At 43.0% G+C, this 22,951-nt stretch overlaps 1 protein-coding gene across 1 annotated transcript in view; it reads left to right on the forward strand.

The window, feature by feature from the left end:
• LOC126305296 (glutamate-gated chloride channel-like) overlaps nucleotides 1-22,951 on the forward strand; it is a 199,383-nt gene that overhangs the window by 131,879 nt on the left and 44,553 nt on the right. The window contains exons 8-10 of the mRNA XM_049992039.1: nucleotides 750-884; nucleotides 9,192-9,598; nucleotides 20,958-21,083. Of these exons, the coding sequence (XP_049847996.1) occupies nucleotides 750-884; nucleotides 9,192-9,598; nucleotides 20,958-21,083 (668 nt within the window). The remainder of the gene's footprint in view (nucleotides 1-749; nucleotides 885-9,191; nucleotides 9,599-20,957; nucleotides 21,084-22,951) is intronic.

The following is a 22,951-nucleotide window of genomic DNA, read 5'->3' on the forward strand; positions in this document are numbered from 1 at the left end:
CAACTAGCAGCATTGAAAACCAAATTTATAAGATCTGTGAAAGGCTGCAATGGGGAAGACAAAATTAGAAATGAAGTACAGAGCGAAGAATTGAGAATACAACGAGTAACCCAAAAGGCAATCCAATACAAAGAAAAATGGAGATAATATCTATTTCGTACGTCAGCACAAAGACTTCCTAAACTAGCAATGGGTTATAAACCATGGGGGAAGAGAAGTTTGGAAATACCAAGGAGTTATTTATTTAATCGTACGACTAGCGCCCCCCCCCCTCCCCCCTCTCTCTCTGTGTCGGGCAGGCCGTTCGCCGGGTGCCGATCTTTCAATTCGACGCGACTTCGGCGACCTGCAGTCGATGAGGATGATAGGATGAGGACAGCACAACACACAGTCCCTAGGCGTAGAAAAATGCCCGACCCAGCCGGGAATTGAACACGGGCCACGCTGGCCATTCAGCTACCGGGGGCAGACAATACCAAGGATGAGATGTTGGGACGTGGATAAGCTCTAGGCCTAAACCTGGAGAGGCAGAAGGAGATGAATGAATCTGATTGTCAGGCAAGCCAATAGGCTATCTATTTCTGACACTGTTTAATAACCCTACGAGTGACCTTTTCAGTGGCACAGAAAGAGTTGAACTTAAGAAAAGAATTCTCAAGGCAGTATACTAAGGTCATTGTGGAATGTCTTCGCCAGTTCCTAGCGAGTCAAGTTTCTCAGAAGTTTTTTCACGAGTCATTATGTTGCAGATGGTTGGAAGACTGATGACGTGGTGCTCCTGTGGAAAGACGGCGACCCTGTGCAGATCATGAGCAACCTACACCTGTCGCTCTTCACTCTTGAGAAGTTCCTCACGGACTACTGCAACACCGCGACGACCACAGGTACGGCAATGGACTCTACTGGAGCACCGGCCGCTCTGACCACGGAGAGAGAAGGGTGGTGGTAAAGATGCAACCAACAGTCGTACTCTCTAAATTTGCGAAACTGGATCTACTGGTCGTTGAAACACTAACAGTTAGACCTTACTGTGTTCCTAGTACCACGTGATCCCTTTTGACGACCACGTGCTACAATATAAGAGAATGAGAGTGACAGAGGGCTAACTCGTAATTGTGGTGAACAGATTTTCTTCCGACCCATAACACAATCATTGAAAACTGATGACACTGGGTTATGGTATTAATAAATAGGTAACAGACCGGTACAGGGTATGGTAAGCACCGATCTATTTTCGTACCCTTAAAAAAGTGGCTTACATAAAGGACAATTCAAGTAATATAGGCACCTAGAAGACAGACAGTGGATGAAGACCTTATATATCCGATAACCTGTCGCTTACTCTACAGTCGGGTTGATGTTTTGCAATATTCAACTGTTGCACTATATTTTTTATCGTATCTAATAAAATGTTAATGTTGTTAAAACAGACCACAAGTCCGCTGACGTGGACAACCTAACTAACCATACGAGAAGGAGGCTGGTCAGAAGCAACGAAAAAAAAAAATTGCATGACAATACACGTTTGAATATTTTTTTAATTTTATGTTTCACACGATCTGTGTTTCGGGTTCCAAGCATATTTTCTAGTGTAAATAAAAGACAGTAAGACATGGGAAAAGAGTTACGTAATAAATACAAAGTTTCAACAAGAATCCACACTCATGTCAGTTAACAGGAAGAGAGAAGAATGTTACCTAAATATACTTATTCTTGCTGATTGGGTTTGCATGGCAAAAAATGGGAAAACAAGTTACCTATTTACGATTTTCACTACGGGTGCGGCAAGGTGGCTTTTACGTCTCTAATTATATAACAAGTCGCTATTGCCACGTGACCAAATTCCGTCAGTGACTGAAATTGCAATCGGTTGGTTGAATGCTTGCATATTGATAAAACATCAGTTCTACCGTTACCAGATATTCTTTTCCGCAGTGTATGTGTTTTACTTCCGCCGGTACCTCGTCTCCTACCTTCCAAACTTTACTGTGTGGACGCGGCGTGAGTCGTGCTTGGGTAGCTCAGTTGGTAGAGCACTTGCCTGCGAAAGGCAAAGATCCCGAGTTCGAGTTGCTGTCCGGCACACAGTTTTAATCTGGCAGGAAGTTTCAAATCAGCGCACACTCCGCTGCAGAGTGAAAATCTCATTCTTTAAGGATTTTACTTCAGATTTCCTTGCATAACGAAATACTTTAAAAAATCTGATTTTCATCTCCTTAGGAGTCGAATTTCTAACAGTCCCTTCTTAAACGGTGCTACACCCTCTACAAGTTTTTAGTTTCTATCCTTAGTGGTTTGGCTTGGGTGTTGAAGAGTCAGTGAATCAGTATGGCCCTATTTCACCCCGGTGGGAACAAGAATTTCCAAAAACAGTGGAACATGTATTTTTTCATTCCCAAAGATCAGTTCCCGAAGATTTAAGTTTAAAAATGCTGACACAATGAAAGAAATTCGCAAAACACTTAACTACCTCTTTCACCCACTTAGGAATTGAATTTCCAAAAACAGTGAAATGTATGTTTTCTATTTCTAAAATAGAAGCCGAATACAAATTTTCATAGCTTTAGCCTTAAAAACCCTTGTATATTGAAATATTTCCATAAAAACTTTCATGTCCTATTTTACCCCATAGGGCTTCAATTTCCAAAAACAGTGGAACACGACTTTTATTTTTAGTCGTGTAGCCAAACTCATATTTTCATAGATTTGACATTAAAAATCCTTACGCAATGAAATATTTCACCCCATTAGTGGGTTTAATTTCCAAAAACAGTGAGACACATAATTATTTTTCATTTGTAACCGAGAAGTCAATTACCAATTTTTAGAAGTATAGTTTTAAAAATACTTAAGTAGTTCTCCAATAATTATTTATTTTCAAAAACAATTTTAGTCATTGTGTCACCCCCATATGGGTAAAATTTCGAAAAATTCTGAAACATGTATTTCTGTATTTCTGACAGAGAAAACAAGCATCAATTTATGTAGGTTTACCTTCAAAATGACTTTAATAGCGACATATTTTTGAAAAACATTTCATCGTCTGTTACATTCCTTTAGGGGTGGGATTTCGAAAACCGACGCCTACAGTATAAAAGAAACACATTCTCCAATTTTCAAATTGCCGCCCTTAGCCGTTTGGGCTGGGCAGTAATGAGCCAGTAGGACTAGGTGGCCGTTATCAAATGCGTCTCAGTTGCTACAGGTAAGTATCATAGTGACTGACCGCAAGTGACACGTAAGTAATCGAAATTAGTCGTTAGGGGAAGGCATTAAAATAACTTATTTTTAATAACCAACATACTATACGGGAAACGTAACTTCTCTCAACAATGGTGGAAAGTTCTGGCGTTTCCAAACGGTGGCAGCGATGAAATACCGCGAAATTTCGACGACTGTGACATTCATCATCTGCTGAAGCAGAGGTTCCCAACAAAATTTCCTCGACGACCCCCCCATCGAGCATGATTGGTACCTTGTCATTTCACAGTATCAAGTACCTAAAAAAGCCAAATTACGAGTCTTTTTATACGTTTCCTATTTTTGGTACTTAGAAAAACATTTACATATTCACTATCGAAAAAATAGTGAACTTAAAAATTTTCCAATTTAGCCATCATTGTTTTTGTTAAATTTCTGATTATTGCTCAAAATTTTTGTCATCAAATCTGGGTGTTTAGTATAACAAACTCCTTAAAAAATAATAATTGAGTATGAACTAAAAATGACAGGAAAAAATTGAAACTGAGTGTATTGGTCTTTCAAATGTACTACACTTGAGATTGCATTGAGTAGACATGTGTGAAAAATAAGAAAACACTAATTTCATACAAAGTATTATTTATTTGAAAAAATACAGTTACAACAGAGCACGCCATCAGTATAAACTTAGTTTTTATTTTCAGTTCTTAATGAGATGAGTTCAATCTGACCTTCGAGTCCATTATTTCTTAAATATTAGGTTCCAAACTTGAAACTTTCACTCTGAAATCCGACTGCACGTCGAGCAGATTCCTATATTTGTTTTTCATGAAACACATGGAAGAAAATGTTTGCTCACATCGATGTGTGATTGCAAGTGGAAAGATATTTTTCATTGCCTTATCTCCAAGTTTCTTGTGGTCCTTGCGTGACTATGCCAAGGTCTGTAATTTTATCACCGATGAAAATGTGTATCATCGTACCACATCTGGACAGATCCACAAGTTAATCTTGCTCATCTTCTGTGAGGCCTAGGATTTTGTCTATTTCTCCATAGCTGATGCGATTTCGAATCCATCTGTCGTCAGGGTCCGGTTCAGGGAAATACTCTCTAAAAGTGGTGGCTAGGCTGCGTAGATGCTAGGCTACATTGGTCTTGATAAGGTCAGGCAAACTGTCCTCTGATGACTCCAAGAATTGTTTTAAAGAAGAAAAGTTAGTGACTCGTTTTATATCCTTGACGCACAGATCTGACACTTTTTGACCATAGCACTAATCTCATCCTCAACTTTGAGCATGTCAACATTTGTTCCTTGTAAACTCAAGTTTAACACATTCAAGTGTTCAAACACATCAGCTAAGAACGCATCTGCGCAAAGCCAAGAGAACTTTGTGTCAAGAAGGAAGACACGAACCTCGTCTCTAAGTCCAAAAAATCTTGACAAGATCCTACCTCGAGAAAGCCATCTCACTTCCGTATGAATAAGAAGTTGCTCATGCTCATTGCCGATGTCTTTAGACTCTAGGAAGAAGCTAGACGCAGAAGTTAGCGTTAGGTAAAGCTATGCTCATGCAGGAAGTGGCCAAAACGAAAAATCTGTTAACATACGAAAAATATATTAAATATATTTTTTATTCTTACAGCACCTTGCGGACCCCTCTGGCATAGCTCGTGGACCCATGGGGGTCCGCGGACCACCTGTTGGGAACCACTGTTCTGAAGTATCGAGATACTGTGAGTGTCCCTCCACTTATACGCCGCTCGCCAGGATTGCAGCAGCCGGCGTCTCGTCCGGTTGGGGATGTAGCGAAGGCTTCATTCGGGGGTCTCTGCGTGGGAAGTCTTGAAGCAACTCGCGTGCTTTTGCTACTTGGCGCGCTCTCGGGGAATAGCGCCAATGTCACATACCACGCCGTACTATGTCGATAGCGCCCGTTTCCTTTTACAAGAGTTTGTTGATCCTTATTTCTAACGACGATAGAATTCTTCTCACTACAGCAGTGCATTTGACCGACTGCAATCCAAAGCTCAAACACCGCATGACCTTTGATTACATAAGGTTAAGACAACATCAAAATTCGAATAAGTAAATGACAAATTAATCTCGTCTGCAAATTATTTTGCCTGTTGTGCGAAGGTGGCCACACAGACCAATCTTTAACGGTAGCACTAATCATTATTCCATAAGTGCTTCACTCTGTGGTCAACATGTGGCTTACGTTCAAATCCCTAGCAACACAGCCATTCCAATTGTAGCGTGCAAGAACTTGTCGGCGTGCTACGCTCCCGAGGTGTTGAATGACGTCAGGTGAACAGAGCGCTATCAACTGACAAAACGATATTTTGCATGAATGTATTTATTTGGTCATGAACGTGAATAGACCATATCAATCCAATAGTAACATTCACTATTAATATGAACAAACAGATACTAACAAACTATAGTATGTGCGTAGGCCACCCTTTTTCTTTCAACATTTAGTAAGAGGTATTTCAGGTGTGGGGCAGGGAAATGTTGTAGGACGGTTGCTATTCACAATATACATAAATGACATAAATGACATCGGACGTTCACTGAGGCTTTTTGCGGATGGTGCTGTGGCATATCGAGAGCTTGTAACAATGGGAAATTGTACTGAAATGCATGAGGGTCTGCAATGAATTGACGCAGGGTGGAGGGAATGGCAATTGAATCTCAATGTAGACAAGTGTAATGTGCTGCGAATACATAGAAAGAAAGATCCTTTATCATTTAGCTACAATATAGCAGGTGAGCAACTGGAAGCAGCTAATTCCATAAATTATCTGGGAGTAGACATTAGGAGTGATTTAAAATGGAATGATCATATAAAGTTGATAGCCGGTAAAGCAGATGCCAGAGATTCATTGGAAGAATCCTAAGGAAATGCAATCCGAAAACAAAGGAATTAGGTTACAGTACACTTGTTCACACACTGCTTGAATATTGCTCATCAGTGTGGGATCTGTACCAGGTAGGATTGATAGAAGTGATTGAGAAGATCCAACGGAGAGCAGGAACATTTAGCAAACGCGGAAGCGTAACGGAGATGATAGACAAGCTCTAGTGGAAGACTCTGCAGGAGAGACGCTCAATAACTCGGTACGGGCTTTTGTTGAAGTTTCGAGAAGATACCTTCACCGAAGAGTCAAGCAGTATATTGCTCCCTCCTACGTATATCTCGCGAAGAGACCAAGAGGATAAAATCAGAGAGATTAGAGTTCACACAGAGACGTACCGACAATCTTTTTTTCCACGGACAATACGAGACTGGAACAAAAGGGAGAGCCGATAGAGGTACTCAAAGTACCCTGAGCCACACACCGTCAGGTGGCTTGCGGAGTATGGATGTAGATGTAGATTTTCTTTCCATATACTTCGGTATGTGTATAGCTAAGTTTGTGTCAAGTCTTAATACACTTATCTAATGGTCAAGTGGCAAACAGTGCCACATAATAAAGTTTTTCTAGCACTAGACGAAACGCAATAAAGCATAAATGTGAAATGGTGTATTATTAGTATTCTTAGAATTTATTTGTAGAAGTTAAGGTCATGGAGCCAATTTCCGCATAATCGTAGTTGTAAAATGTATACTTTCATCAATACGAATTCAGTTAACTATGCGATGTTTTATATCAAAACACGCAGTGTATTATCGCGCGTCTAACGGTGTACCCTTTTTTCCAATTCGAGAGTTGTGAATTTTATGTAATTCGACGTGACTGAAGTCACAAATGACTACGAGGGGCAGTAGAAGTTAGAATCAATGGGAAGCGAGAGTGCTGCGACGTTATGGGCTAGGACAGAGAGAAGGATTTGCGTTTCGGATGTGGTGAAGGGAAGTCTAGTGTATGGTCACGGTGAGGTGAATTTCCATCTGAGTCACGGTACAGCGAAGACTTGCTGGTCTTACTTTCTTTTTTTTTTTTTTTTAACAGCACAGATCCGTATGTGTTCGTGGTTGCGATGACTAGGAATTCCGGAAGCGAAGACGAGTTATGAAGTTTTAAGCTTTAGGTAACTTCCTGATGGACAGTGGAAGAGCTTACCAATGTACATTGTTTATCAAATATAGTAGGATAGTATGTGCGCTTTCGCTTACGGGTTGCAACTGACTAAGCCAGTTATTTATTTGCCACGAAATATCTTCTCTCTTCTTCTTTTTCCTGGCCTTTATCCAGTATCTCCACGCGCGCACGGCTATCCTAGAGTGTCGGTTTGCCGTGAAAGATGTGCCTGATTAACAAACAACTCTAGTTCAAACTCGTCCACTGGTTGTCAGATGATAGCCGTTCAAAGCTATTCGAACTATAACTTGATAATTTGAAGCAGTTCTTGTTCTGCAGTGAACTTTATGAACTGCACTACTGGCCATTAAAATTGCTACACCAAGAAGAAACGCAGATGATAAATGGGTATTCATTGGACAAATACATTATACTAGAACGGACTTTTATTACATTTCCGCGCAATTTGGGTGCATAGATCCGGAAAAATCAGTACCCAGAACAACCACCTCTGGCCGTGATAACGGCCTTGATACGCTTGGGTATTGAGTCAATCAGAGATTGGATGGCGTGTACAGGTACAGCGGCCCCTGCAGCTTCAACACGATACCACAATTCATCAAGAGTAGTGGCTGCCGTACTGTGACGAGCCAGTTGCACGGCCACCTTTGACCAGACGTTTTCAGTTGGTGAGAGATCTGGAGAATGTGCTGGCCAAGGCAGCAGTAGAACATTTTCTGTATCCAGAAAGGCCCATACAAGACCTGCAACGTGTGATAGTGTATTATGCTGCTGAAATGTAGGGTTTCGCAGGGATCGAATCAAGGGTAGAGCCACGGGTCGTAACACATCTGAAATGTAACGTCCACTGTTCAAAGTGCCGTCAATGCGAACAAGAGGTGACTGAGACCTGTAACCAATGGCACCCCATACCACACACCAGGTGGTACGCTTCCAATGTGCGTTCACCGCGATGTCGCCAAACACGGATGCGACCATCATGATGCTGCAAACAGAACCCAGGTTCGTCGTTGAGAACACCATCGCAGGCGCTCCTGTGTGTGATGCAGCGTCAAGGGTAACTGCAGCCATGTTCTCCGAGCTGCTGCTGCAAACGTCGTCGAACTGTTCGTGCAGATAGTTGTTGTCTTGCAAACATCCCCATCTGTTGACTCAGGGATCGAGACGTGGCTGCACGATCCGCTACAGCCTTGCGGATAAGATGCCTGTCATCTCGACTGCTAGTGATACGAGGCCGTTGTGATCCAGCACGGCGTTCCGCATTATCCTCCTGAACCCACCGATTCCATATTCTGCTAACAGTCACTGGATCTCGACCAACGCGAGCAGCAATGTCGCGATACGATAAACCGCAATCGCGAAAGGCTACAATCCGACCTTTATCAAAGTCGGAAACGTGATGATACGCATTTCTCCTCCTCATACGAGCCGTCACATCAACGTTTCACCAGGCAACGCCGGTCAACTGCTGTTTGAGAAATCGGTAGGAAACTTTCGTCATGTCAGCACGTTGTAGATGTCGCCACCGGCGCCAACCTTGTGTGACTGCTCTGAAAAGCTAATCATTTGCATATCACAGCATCTTCTTCCTGTCGGTTAAATTTCGCGTCTGTAGCACGTCATCTTCGTGGTGTAGCAATTTTAATGGCCAGTAGTGTATTATGTTGCACTGGAACTACTTCGCAGCGATGTGCGATCGTCCCTTCAATAACATACAGATAGGACAAATATACACAAATTCATTCACTTACTCACACACGCGCGCTCGCACAGAAACATACACACACACACACACACACACACACACACACACACACACACACACACACACACACACACACAAATAAAAATTTTAGAAATTTTCTAGCTCGCAGTCAAATAATAGTTTTGTGTGGAAACTGGGTGACAGGTCTCAAACTGTCGGCGCTTTGCCCTGTTGCAGGAGACTACAGCTGCCTGAAGGTGGAGCTGCTGCTGCGGCGGGAGTTCAACTACTACATGATCCACGTGTACCTGCCGTCGTGCATGCTGGTCATCATGTCGTGGGCGTCGTTCTGGCTGGACCGCGGCGACACCGCGTCCCGCCTGTCGCTGGTGGTGGCCGCGCTGCTCATGCTGGCCGTGCAGGTGTCGCGCGTGTATGCCTCGGTGCCGCAGGTCGCCTACACCATGGCCATCGACGTCTGGATCGGCGGCTGCTTCACCTTCGTCTTCACCGCGCTGCTCGAGTCGACGCTGGTGAGCCATGCGAGCCGCTCAGACCTGCTGCGCGAGATGAAGGAGCGCGGCCAGCTGCCTCGCATGGCCACGGACACGACGCTCGATGACACTAGCCTGACGTCTCCTAAGGTAAGCCTCCACTTCTTCTAGATATACACAGGCTGCCCCTTCACTCCGCGTGCACACCTGTGTGAGCGATGCCACTTGCAAAACTCTTACATTAGCATCTATCGAGTACAGGAGGAGGAGTTCTCGCTGTTGTTATGGTCTTCAGTCCAGAGACTGGTTTGAAGCAGCTCTCCATGCTACTCTATCCTGTGCAAGGTTCTTCGTCTCCCAGTACCTACTGCAACCTACATCCTGCTGAATCTGTTTAGTGAATTCATCTCTTGGTCTCCCTCTACGACTTTTTCCCTCCAAGCTGCCCTCCAATACTGAATTGGTGATCCCTTGATGCCTCATAATTTGCCCTACCAAACGATCCCTTCTTCTAGTCAAGCTGTACCACAAATTTCTATTCTCTCCAATTCTATTCAATACTTCAGTACCTCCTCATTAGTTATGTGATCTACCCATCTAATCTTCAGCATTCTTCTGTAGCACTACATTTCGAAAGCTTCTATTCTCTTCTTGTCTAAACTACTTATCGTCCACGTTTCACTTCCATACGTGGCTACACTCCATACAAATACTTTCATAAACGACTTCCTTAAATCTCATGTGATGCATTTTGATCAAGGTTTTCCGTGCTTGACCTACATCACTTCTAATAAACTCTGTGGGGTTCGTTTAACGTAGAGATGGGGTAATTCCTGTCCCGTTCTTCTCCAACTGTGGTATAACCACGTCGGCAAGACGCTAGTGGAGTGCCGTACCTACAGTGTACCTAGGAACACTTCAGTCTAGTGACGGATTTCAGAGTCTCATGAACGAACGCGCACTAGAGACCGTCATAAGTAGTATCTGCCACTTTCTACAATATTGGTTGGCGTCATATATGAGGCTAAGTTTCGTACAGCATTTGTAGAAAGAATTCTATAAATTTAAGTGCTGTATAATAAATGAAAGCTGTTTCAATTCATTGTTAATTCTTTAGTTACAGATGTTTACGGCACGTAAAGTCCTATATATTCCTAAAATTTTTCGTGTGAAGTACTGACAGATAATCCATACTTCGTCAGTCGAACAAAATTTTCTATCTTGAAGCAGAAAAATTTTTTCGTTTTACCATGGAACATATGATACTTGGAAATGAACTGAGATTCTTGTATCTCTTAACAATTTTACCCATATTAAAAATCGATATTCGTGTTAGTTTCCAGTAGCTTCAGTTTCAAAATGTGCTTAATGTGTAACTGCTTTTTGGAGGAGGAGGTTATGAGACATTGTGGCTATCAGAGACGGAAGACAAGCTCGGATTGGGGAAGGATGGAGAAGGAAAGTGGCGATGCCCTCTCAAAAGAACCATCCTGGCATTTCCTGAAGCGTTTTAGGAAAATCACAGAAAACCGGAACCAGAATGGCCGGATGCGGATTCGAACCGTCGTCTTCCCGAATGCGAGTCCAGTGTGCTAACCACTGCACTACCCCTCTAGGCAGTGTTTATTTGATTTCACTATCTGATTGCGCAGTAAAGTAATAATGTAAGAAATAGACGACTAAGTACATTTGTGACAAGTGTACGTTACCATGTTGTAGCTTGGACATGTTTTAACATTTGAAAAAAAAATCCACAGTAACGTTTTCAGTTCCTAAAAAAACTGGAGCACGTAAAACGTGAATGCCATCATTTAAATCTTGAATAATAAAATATGTTAAATTTCCACTACAGGCTAGAGGCGAAACTCTGAAAAGTGTTCCAACGTACATCACTCGTCGCTTCTTATTTACTTATGTATTCAGTGCATCACTCTCCCCTTCTTATTCACATACTTTGGTTTTTCGTAACACCCACTTGCGACTTGATACAATTCGCTGAAGTTCTCTCATTCAACACTTATGATCTAATTTAGAGCCTGCGAAACTGGGACATTACATAAGTCCTTCGTGTCCACTTCAACTTCTTTTTAAGGAAACAAGCGTGAGACCCATTGTCTTAATGCAACTACAGCCATACCAGTGAAAGGAGCGGTTGGAGAGGTAAGTGTAGAAGGAACCTCTCCACTTTTTTCTGTACGCTTCTCCCATTCGTGTCCTCTCCAAACACCTTTGTCAGGACACTGCTTCGATCTGTGCTGAGTTCTGAGTTCAATCAGTACCATCAGACAGTGCTATCCTGCACATGTCTGCTCAGTACATCGCAAAGCGCTCACTTGAAAATTATATGATATCCAAACACGTCAGCTAGAACGTTTCAGCAAAGACTTTATGATCAGGAACAGACAGTTACTTATTTTAGCCTATTTATTATGACTGCGAAACAGTACCCGAAGATAACGTTTAGAAAACACTATAGTGAAACAGCAGAAACACCATGTTAACGTAGTTTCGTATGTTTAATAAGCCAGGTACATTATTACCGCCCATCCGTTAAATTATCAAAGTATTTCAGTTTTCGTTATGTAAACATTTAATAATTCTTTAGCTCTGCATGTTAGTTTTAAACTCCATACAAGGCAGAAAGCACAGCTCTTCTGTTCCCTACAAATGCCAGCACAAGCAGTGTACGTCAGGTGGTTGTTCTCCCTCATATTGATAATTTTTTTGGAGTGGGGATGAGAGGGGAAAGAGAAAAGCAGGGAGAGGAGACAGCGTTAAAATCTTGGACGAGGGGGAAGGAAAAACAAATAAACCTTTTAATGCAAATTTATTGCTGTTTAATTGTCCTTATCTGAAGACTTGGTGTTCGAGAAATTATTGCTATCAACGATGTTTTTTCGGATGCTTCCTTCAAAAAGACTCTTTCTGCAGATTTTTAGAGTGACGTATGTACTTAATCCTGTCTTCCGCCATGACCTCATCAAGTGTTTACTCAAGTAAATTCTGCACATCTCTCATGCTCAGTTTGAAATTTCTGGATGGAACCTTTCCTTTCAAGAACCCACACATTTACTACAGGGTTGCATTGATAGCGATAATGTGGCAGCCTCACAACCTAATACGCCATTTCTGCTGCTAAGCTGTCAAGTTAATATTGTTTATAAATGTGTTTCCGGCCCTTGAGTTCCTACAACATCGATTTCGTGTAGCATACGAAAATTGAAATAATTTCTCTTCTAGCCACCGTGCAAATTCTTCCTTATCTTTATTCATATTTCGTATTGTCCCCTTTTCTCTTGAATGATAACGGGGGTTATCCAAGACATGTGACGACTCTCTTGTAAACCTAGTCACAAACCTAAACCAGTGTTTAAGTACATCACTATCCACTCACTCATGTTAATAACTGAATTTGCAGGATGTAAATATTACCTTCACGCTTTCGACGAAGCGATATCTATATGATACTGCATAGTAGATGGTACATCAGTTTCCATTGCCAGTTTATATTTTAAACTCGTCGTTGCCGTTTGAAACCTGCCAGATGTACTTTTTGGTGTGATTCTGATTTAGGTCACATCGGTATAAATGAAAGGCCAATGGCGCTTTTCTTTCCTGAGATTTATTTTTCTCAGAAAACTATATATAGCTGCTGCATTATCGGAACTCTCCAACGGAATATATTGTCCTTCGTTGCATTTTCTGTACTTGAATCCCAAAGATTTTAGAGTTTTTAACGTGCATGGCAGGTCCCTGTGAAAGCAGTCTTGTCGTGTAAAACATCAGATATCTTTTTGCTTGTACTTCACTCGCCTAGGTCACAAAATTCTAATGCACTACGACGACCCAAGTCTTTCTGACGACTAAAACGTCGTTTCTTGACCACAAGTTTGCATTGCCCGATCTCGTACAAATTTTCTCTCTACGGTACGTAGTGAAACATTACACACATCTCTTGCATTCTGCGGTGACGATAAGGTTTCGTGTGTTCTGGTATTGTCTTTAAGACCGAGAAAAAAATTGTATAGGGCTCTCTCTGTTTGGCTCTTTGTGTCTTGAAATTCAGTCATCTTAATTTGTAAACAAAAATAGCAGCACTACCTGATGAAAGTCACTGCCCTCTTCGCAGACGTACACTTACATGTAAGGCACACACAATCGATTACTGGACACTGGGTAGCAGCACTGTTGCATGGCCGTGCCAGCAGCAGTATGAATGAAGCGCAGTATTCCCGCATAAAATTTACTGACCGGTGTTCGTTTGGTAGTAGATGCTACGTGGACGCACCTATGATAGAACCGATGCTGCGCGTGCTTAAAGGCGTGGTTCAAGCCAGAATAGGCCAACTGATTCTCATTGACAATTAGAAACGAGCGGAAGTCGAGGGGTGGGAGAATTAACATACCTCCCCCAGCTGCCACTTTCACTGCTCTCTAGTATAAAACAGAAGTGGTGTTTGAAGAATGCCATAGTTCAATGAATTAGTGTCTCTAATGTCTATGGCGCACTAATTGTGTGGACAATAGGACGTGGTACAACTCATGTTTCCGTCTCCAACATTTAGTCTCCCACTGCGGAAGACATCCTATGTGGCTATAAATACGTAGTTAATTAATTTTCCAACGTAAAATTATTTAACTGACATAAACTGCCGAACAGTTTGAAAGGTGTCTGTCTCAGTCAGCTATCTTCCATATGTTCCATTTATTTACATGTCGATTTCTAGCACGTACTTTTACTTTTGTATCGGCAAGACATTGATGATTTCTGAATTTTCTCTGCTACATCGGCTACGCTTGGATCTTCGCCTGTGGTATTTAGGCTCAGACATCGAACACCGGGTACGCCGTCGCCTTACGTGGGCAGTCTAGATTTCGAAACGAGGGAATGGCAGTTAGTTGGAGTGTGTTTTCTGTTGTGGCTGCGAGCAGGTAGACAGTGCTGGACAGGAAGTGGTCGCTGGAAGTTGTATGTGAAGGTCAGACAGTTGTCTGACGTATTCTGTTTTGACACTGCTGTAGACAGAAGGATATTAGTGTGAAGTGGTTATGAGCTACAGTAGGCTGCATTGAATACATATATATAGATTTCAGTTATGACATCATATTGAGAAAAACAAGCGTCTGGCTCTCTTTATCTACCTGGCAACAGTTTTGCTTTATGACTTGGCTTGTTACATTGAAGCAGTGCGGTTGCTTAGATCTTGTTACCTAATGTATGTATTGTAAGGATGTATTGTAAGGATATTATATGTATAGTAAGCCAAAACGTTGCTATATTCGGACTCTTTGTTGAGGCTTAAAGGAAATAGATACCGACAGCCGTAATTTTATGTATTATTGTATTTCGTTTTGTTTCTTTACCAGTTTCGGCCGTGCGGTGCCCGTGCCTTCTAGGCGCTTCAGTCCGGAACCGCGGGACTGCTACGGTCGCAGGTTCGAATCCTGCCTCGGGCATGGATGTGTGAGATGTCCTTAGGTTCGTTAGGTTCAAGCAGTTCTAAGTTCTAGGGGACTGATGACCACAGATGTTAAGTCCAATAGTGCTCAGAGCCATTTGAACCAGAAGTTTCGGTTCCTCATTGACACCATCTTCAGGCCCCTATACACTTAGGTACATATGTCACCTAAACGTTTGTGCTATTTTGTGGTGTTTTGGCTATGGGAGGTCATTTCGACGAAATATAACAGCGTTATACATGAAAGCATAAATCTGCGCTAGGAGAAATTAAATGCAACAAAAAGTTCCGCTGCGTTATGAAAGTATGGGTGTACGTGAAACCACAAGTGAGAGTAGGGAAATTGTATTTTGTTAATTTAGGCCTTTTTCCTTTTTGAAGGAAGTTACATATTCCAACAGTTTAACGGACGCGACAGAAACTTGAATTTGAAACTTAACTACGCCTTTGTAGCTTTTGAGGTTGTCTCCAGCAGTAAGGGACGAAACGTTGGGAACGGAGACATGCCTCTGAATACGCCTTAATTCCAATAAAATAAACGACGCAAATACAGCGTTTATACGAGACAATACTGTCTGCCTTTTTTTCATTTCAGGATTTGCATTGCCACCTGGCTAAGTTCATTGCTCTTACCAGGCATTATCATTTATTCTGGACATACTTTTTATTCGAAATCGGCTACTTGACGACCACTAACGACTGTTAGTGTTAATATTTATCGGAAAAAAACACCACAATAAACATGTAAAGGTGTAAACGTTTGATAAAGCTGATAAGACTCGATAATAAAGCCTTAATGTATAATGTAGTGAGACGTTCGATGTAAGGAAAAGCTAAGGTTAGTTATACCCTTCATGCAGCAGCCACTAGTCACTTGGAGTCTGTAATCAATGGACCGCTACAATTAAATGTGTTGATATTGCATCAACAGTTTTTAAATGATTTAGATCATACTACAGAGGCAGATGGACACTCTACAGTACTTATGAAACGGTAGCAAAACTGGAAACACATGCAAGTTCAACGACAACATGCCATGGCTCTGAGCACTATGGGACTCAACTGCTGTGGTCATCAGTCCCCTAGAACTTAGAACTACTTAAACCGAACTAACCTAAGGACATCACACACATCCATGCCCGAGGCAGGATTCGAACCTGCGACCGTAGCAGTCGCACGGTTCGGACTGCGCGCCTAGAACCGCGAGACCACCGCCAACATGCCATGTCTGATGGGCTTTGAAGTAAGTTTAACTTAAAAGGACGTCAGGCATCAAGGCAGGCTGTTGATTAACTTGTATGGCGAGGAAGCAAAAAGGAAAGTGAACGAACATTTGAGTTTGTGAGTGAGAGCTCAAAGGAGATAGGCAACATTGTTAAGATTATCCGACAGTAAAGTCCTTTTGCACTGACGTAAAGAAGGCCGAGGAAAACTATTAGATGAAGTAGATGGCATACACAGCGGACACTCTGGGATGGCATTAAAAAAAGAAAAAAATTGAAAATAAAAAAGCTAGGATGAATGTTACAAAGAATCATAGAAAAGAGAGCAAAGATTGGTTAAAGCGAAATTTCGATAGTAGGAGATACGGAATGAGTGTCAAATCTAGGAATCAAGCAAGAAGGAAGAGAATTTCCTTACACTGTTACAAGCAAAGTACTCTTTCTACGTCATCACGATCCAGCTGTAATCAACTACTGGCATTGAATCTAGATAGAATTTCCTGAGACTGTAGCGGAGAAACAGCACTGTATGGAAATGAAAGGCGGTGACTGAATAAATCAAGTAAGCGACATGAAGCATTTAAAATGTGATGCTACGAATGATCTAAAATTCTTTCTCTTCCTTCTCGCTCATGTATATCTGAGCGTATACTTCGTCTCTGATTTTAACGATGTTTCAGGAACGTCAAACTTTCACTCTTCAAGATGAATATTACATGGCTCTTTAATTTTCATTTTCTCGTTTTCTGAGCTGCATAATGCAAAATAATATGAACCCAAATACTGAAGTTTAAAGAAAATGTGGAAATCTGGTAGCTGAAAAAATCGACGGACAATTTTCCGGCCAGTGCAGGCTCTTCCTCCGATCGTTTCTAGCGAATGGATGTTAAGACGTTTCTGTTTGTTATTCTGTTGTTTGAAGTGCGGCAGATTAGTGGCAGAATTATGAAGTATTGTCTTGAAGAACGAATTTATTTGAAGAAATAATATGTGAAGACAAACAATTACACGAAGTGTTGCCCACAAACTTCATGACGTCGTAGTTCCTACCAAGTCTTCCTCCGAGATAATAATAATTTTGTCTTTGCAATAAACAAGCATAAACGTGGGATCAGCTATGAAAGAAGCCTCGTAAACCCGTCCATTCCAGACCACATAAAATGTAGTGTGTGAAAAGAATGCAAGGAAGTAGATCTATCCAGGAGAAAGAACTTCTATAGCTGGTTTCTGGACAAGGATCTTCGGACGTAAAAATATTGCTTGTGACTGATCTGGCGAGGTTTTACATTTTAAGGCACTTCTGCATTAGAAATTTCGGTATTGCACAATAAAACACCACACAAGTTCACCACGTAAAGCATTTCCCCCTCTCTTAAAACAGCACTCTGCTCACTTTGTTGCGAATGCGCCAGTTCGTGTGTAAAATCAGCGCAGTAGGTGGGATCGATGTGAAGGTCCGAATAGAATAGCTGAAATAAGCTTTTGGAAGTTCCCACGATTGACGTTACCTGATATGTTGATCTACATGAAACAGTGTCGCTCTCGCACCCCCTGAACGCGGCATAATAACAGCAGTCCTAAAAACGATCTTAACCGAAAGGGGCCAGAGGCGAGTGGTACGATTTGCCAGTAACAATCAGCTCCAACTCGACAGGAATTGTTGCCGTCTGTGAAAGCAGGTCCATCTCAACCAGATTTCGAGGGAACACTGTTTGCAAGGCGCCGAGTGCACCGATTGCCTAATGAGTCGTTTAACCTGCAGTGCGTGAAGGACGAAGTTCAAGTGGAATGAGCTTCTGTGACGTTGAATGGTGCCTTGTGTACCATTACTTGTGCATAACCGTTCAGGTAACTTTGAACAAACTGAGATGTTTATTTCAACTCTGTTTCTTTTACTTTTTAATGTTGAGTATTCTGTGGACACTGGCATCTTCCAGGATGATAACAGCCTTGCTCATAGGACTGACGTTCACGTACACAGCGGCACTCTATCACATTCCGACTGGCCGGCTGAATCTGGCAATCTTCACCAAGGTGTGCTCTGGAACACTGCTGCGTACTCCAGCATTGTGCTTTTTCGACAGAGATGCCACACATCACCATCTATCCTACCTTACAGAGCAGTCAAGCCTCCAAACCCCACGTTCTGTGAAGAGTCGTGAACGATAAACCATTTAGCGCCTTTGTGGCCGTTTCACTGTGCTTCTACCTCTTTCCGTAGAGGCTCACGACAGTTGCACCCGAACATTCGACCAGTTTCGCCTTTTTCGAGATACTCGTTCACAGACTCTGCCTAATAATAATCTACTCTTTGTCAAAGTCGCTCATCTCAATCGATTTCTCCATTTGCAGCCCATACGTTCACTAGGATAATTCCCCGTCCGGTTCTACTCCATTTACATACTTTTATCACAGCGTCACGTGCCCACAACGCCACCAGGCGGCATCCAACGTCGCGGTGAGCGGTGGTAATAATGTTTTGGCTTAGCGGCGTAGCTCTATAGGGTCCAACCATCATGAGCAGCTTCAGCTAGATGTTGCACAGCTGAACAACCGTGTGGGATCTCTTCCTCGCCAAAGTAAGGCCGTACTCAAGGCAACAGGCGGTGTTAAGACGATGTTTTTGTGGTCTTCAGTCCTGAGACTGGTTTGATAAGATAACGCCTGATAACGACGTCCTCCTGAGTAGTCCTCGCCCCGAGATTCGAATGAGGGACTATTTTACCTCCGGAACATTTTACCCAAGAGGACGCCATCATCATTTAACCATACAGTAAAGCTGCATGCCCTCGGGAAAAATTACGGCTGTAGTTTCCCCTTGCTTTCAGCCGTTCGCAGTTCCAGCACAGCAAGGCTGTTTTGGTTATTGTTACAGGGCCACATCAGTCAATCATCCAGACTGTTCCCCTGCAGCTACTGAAAAGGCTGCTGCCCCTCTTCATGAACCACACGTTTGTCTGGCCTCTCAGCAGATACCCGTCCGTTGTGGCTGCACCTACGGTACGGCCATCTGTATCGCTGAGGCACGCAAGCCTCCCCACCAACGGCAAGGTCCATGGTTGATGGGGGGGGGGGGGTTAAGACGATATTAACGTAATATCTGCTGGATGAGACTATTTTTTTGTTGTCCGTTGTGCTTTTCATACAGTTCATGCCACTATACAGTTCTAAAATGCAGGTGAAGTGTTCAGTAAATGCCGGCGCGAACAGCTCGGCCTAATTCCTGTCATGTCACTGTTACCAATGTTTTACAAGCAGCAGACAAATCAAAACGAGAAAGATTAAAAAATGTATGTAAAGTGTAACGTATTGCAAAAGTAACCACCTTAGCTGTAATACATTTATCCCACCGTGAGGCAAGACGATCATGCCTCCATGGAAAAATATTTGCAGTTGTCTACGTAACCTTGATTACATGCTGACGAGCACCTTTTCGTCTGAAGCAAATAGACGGCCACAAATGTCTTTCCACAGGGCTCTAAAAACTAAAATCGCATGGGGATAAAAAAATGCCTCTGAGCACTATGGGACTTAACTTCTGAGGTCATCACTCCCCTAGAACTTAGAACTACTTAAACCTAACTAACCTAAGGACAGCACACACACCCATGCCCGAGGCAGGATTCGAACCTGCGACCGTAGCGGACGCGCGGTTCCAGACTGAAGCGCCTAGAACAACTCGGCCACCTCGGCCGGCGCATGGGGATGGATAGGAACTGTATGTAAGGCCTTTCCAGGTAAACTTTGCAGCGTAATCGAAACAACCTTGGCAACAAGTGGGTGGTTATTATCCTGCAACGTACTGATGCCATGCGTCAACACTCCTGAGCGCTTAGACTTTATGGTGCGGTTCAGTTTTTGTCCACGTACCGCTATGCGTAAATTGTGGTCCCGTGAGCCAGAAAGACAATGAGCAGCGGCCCCTTGCAGGCAAAGAGAAAGTTCATCGTGACTTTGCCCGTTGTTTCAGCTATGCTGTTGGCGTTTCGCTCGAAGCCCTTATACATCTTCCATACAGTACCGATCTCTCCCTCCCCCTTCCCCCGCGATTTCCGTGTTTTTGAAGTCCTGAAGAAGGACATTCGTGAATGTGGATTTGCTTCGCACGAAGACGTGCACACCCGGGAGCAATCATAATTGCTTAGTCAACCACAAATATTTTTCCATGAAGGCGTCCTGTCTCACAGTTACCAGTTATGGCGATTACTTTTGAAATAATAAACAGTTTGCCTCCTTTTTTTCATAGGTCTCGTTTTCATTTTACTGCCCCTCATTTTAATAAGTTTACAAATGACGGGAAAAACCACGGATATTTTCATGCTACCGTGTGCATTCCTGTAAATTCCATGAAAGTTACATAAAAAAGTTACGATGTCTGGACAGTCTTCGCCAGCAGCCCTACACGTTTTCGTTTCCCTAAAATATCCTCTTGCTATTGACGTACTGAACGATTCAACAACACATGACACAAATGTAATTAATCCTAATGAATCGCAGTACATGACAGATAATTTGCTCAAACTGTATGCGGAATATCTTAGTGCAGTGCAGTACTGGAACTAGAAATACAGTAGTAGTACGGAAAATCCATATCTAGAATCTAGCACCATCGTTGAGAAGCGTTTTGCGGTGTTTGACCTTGTGCTGCGCTGCGTATTTACTTTGACACACATGCTTATGGTAGGCCCCGAGGAAGAGCAGGCAAACAGTACCGTTGGCGTTCACAGTTGCTACGCTTCCACAATAATGTACTAATTTAATAAAATTTCACAGAATCTGTACTCTGTTCTAGAATGTAATAACGCATTTTTCTGGCTTCAAAACCAGCTGGGCCCGGCTTTGGAAGGCGCGACCTTCGCGGGCCACGTGGCCAGCTCAGAGCTGCTTCTGCAGAAGAGGCGGCATCTGGCTGCGGACCTGCCCGCCGTGCACAGCAACCCAGCTGCCTCCGAGGTGGGTACTCGTACGCTCCCAAACACTCCTCAGTCCTTGTGCTGCATGCGTATCAGTTGTATCACTTTCTTTTAATGGCTCGCCACGTCCGTCTCTTATGTCCGTTTGTACCTTTTAGTCCTTCCCTGAAACATTACAAGGATAATTGTCTTCCTGCCAAGAGGGGGGGGGGGGGGATTAGAGGGACGGGGGGGGGGGGAGGGGGTAGCGGAGAGCACATTAACTACTATGTCTGTAACACGGAAGTTCATGCTGTTTAATTCTGTAATCCTCTTGTCTAAAACGGGTTGTGATCAACAAAACGTGTTAGAAAAGTTTTCATAGTAAATGTTGTTTCATTATTTCAACCAGTTTATAGCTAACTGTACTTTGAAAAATTTAAAACATCAGGTAACGGAAAAAGAAAATCAGCAACAGAAAGCCAAAAAGCTAAACTTACTAATATCTAATCTAGTATCCTACGAATAGAACCTAAATAAAAAGAGGAAAAAGAAGATAACTTACAGATCCCGCCTCCTGACCACTGGTGATGTGAGAGATCCAGAAAGAACTCTCTGTGTTTTTAGATGCTAGCAGGAACCTACTTTCAGCGTCAGTAGCGGCTACTATATCTATTCTTACTAGAAATACGTCTACTGCCACTGGTATATTTCGACAAGACGGTGAAATTCCCTTTCCGTTTCTGCAGTAAACTATGAGTCCAAATATCGCACACCCTTGCTTCTATACTGGTGTCCGAAGCGTAAGTACGGAAGTAACTTTCGTGCGATATGTCACTATCAAGTAACATAGCTCGATGAAACATAGACAGTAAACATAAAGAAAGGCAACTGAAAGAAACAAGCAATGAGACGAACCGAAATGACAGTTTCCAGAATGAGATTTTCACTCTGCAGCGGAGTGTACCCTGATATGAGACTTCCTGCCAACTTAAAACTGTGTACCGGGCCGACACTCCAACTCGGGACCTTTCCCTTTCGCGAGCAAGTGCTCTATCATCTGAGCTATCCAAGCACGATTCAGGCCATGTCCTCACAGCTTTACTTCTGCCAGTACCTCATCTCCAACCTTCCAAACTTTACAGAAGCTCTCCTGCGAAACTTGCAGAACTAGCATTCCTGAAAGAAAGGATATTGCGGAGATGCCGCTTAGCCACAGCCAGAAAGATGTTTCCAGAATGAAATTTTCACTCTGCAGCGGCGTGTGCACTTATACGAAACTTCCTGACAGACTAAAACTCTGTGCCGGACCGAGACGCAAACACGGGACCATTGCCATTTTCGGGCAAGTGCTTTACCAACTGGGCTACCCTAGAACGAATCACGACCCTCCTCACAGCTTCAATTCTGCCAGTACCTCGTCTCCCACCTTCCAAACTTCACAGAAACTCTTCTGCGAACCTTGCAGAACTAGCACTCCTGAAAGAAGCACTTTCCCGCAAAAGGCAAAGGTCCCCAGTTCGAGTCTCGTTCCGGCACACAGTTTTAGTCTGTCAGGAAGTTTCATATCGGCGCACACTCCGCTGCAGAGTGAAAATCGCATTCTGGAAACATTCCCTAGGCTGTGGCTAAGCCATGGCTCTGCAAAATCCTTTGTTTCAGGAGTGCTAGTTCTGCAAGTTTCGCAGAAAACCTTCTGTAAAGTTTGGAAGGTAGGAGACGAGGTACTGGCAGAAGTAAAGCTGTGAGGACGGGGCCTGAGTCGTGCTTGGGTAGCTCAGTTGGTAGAGCACTTGCCCGTGAAAGGCAAAGGTCCCGGAGTAGTCTTAGTCTGCCACAAACTTTTAATTTGCCAGGAAGTTTCAGAAATGACAGCTTTTCGAAGACGATAGTTACACTGAAACTCCAGTGATTCATGACAGTCCCCTA

The sequence above is a fragment of the Schistocerca gregaria genome, chromosome 1 (genome assembly GCF_023897955.1).
Source record: "Schistocerca gregaria isolate iqSchGreg1 chromosome 1, iqSchGreg1.2, whole genome shotgun sequence".
NCBI classification, from domain to species: Eukaryota; Metazoa; Arthropoda; class Insecta; order Orthoptera; family Acrididae; genus Schistocerca; species Schistocerca gregaria.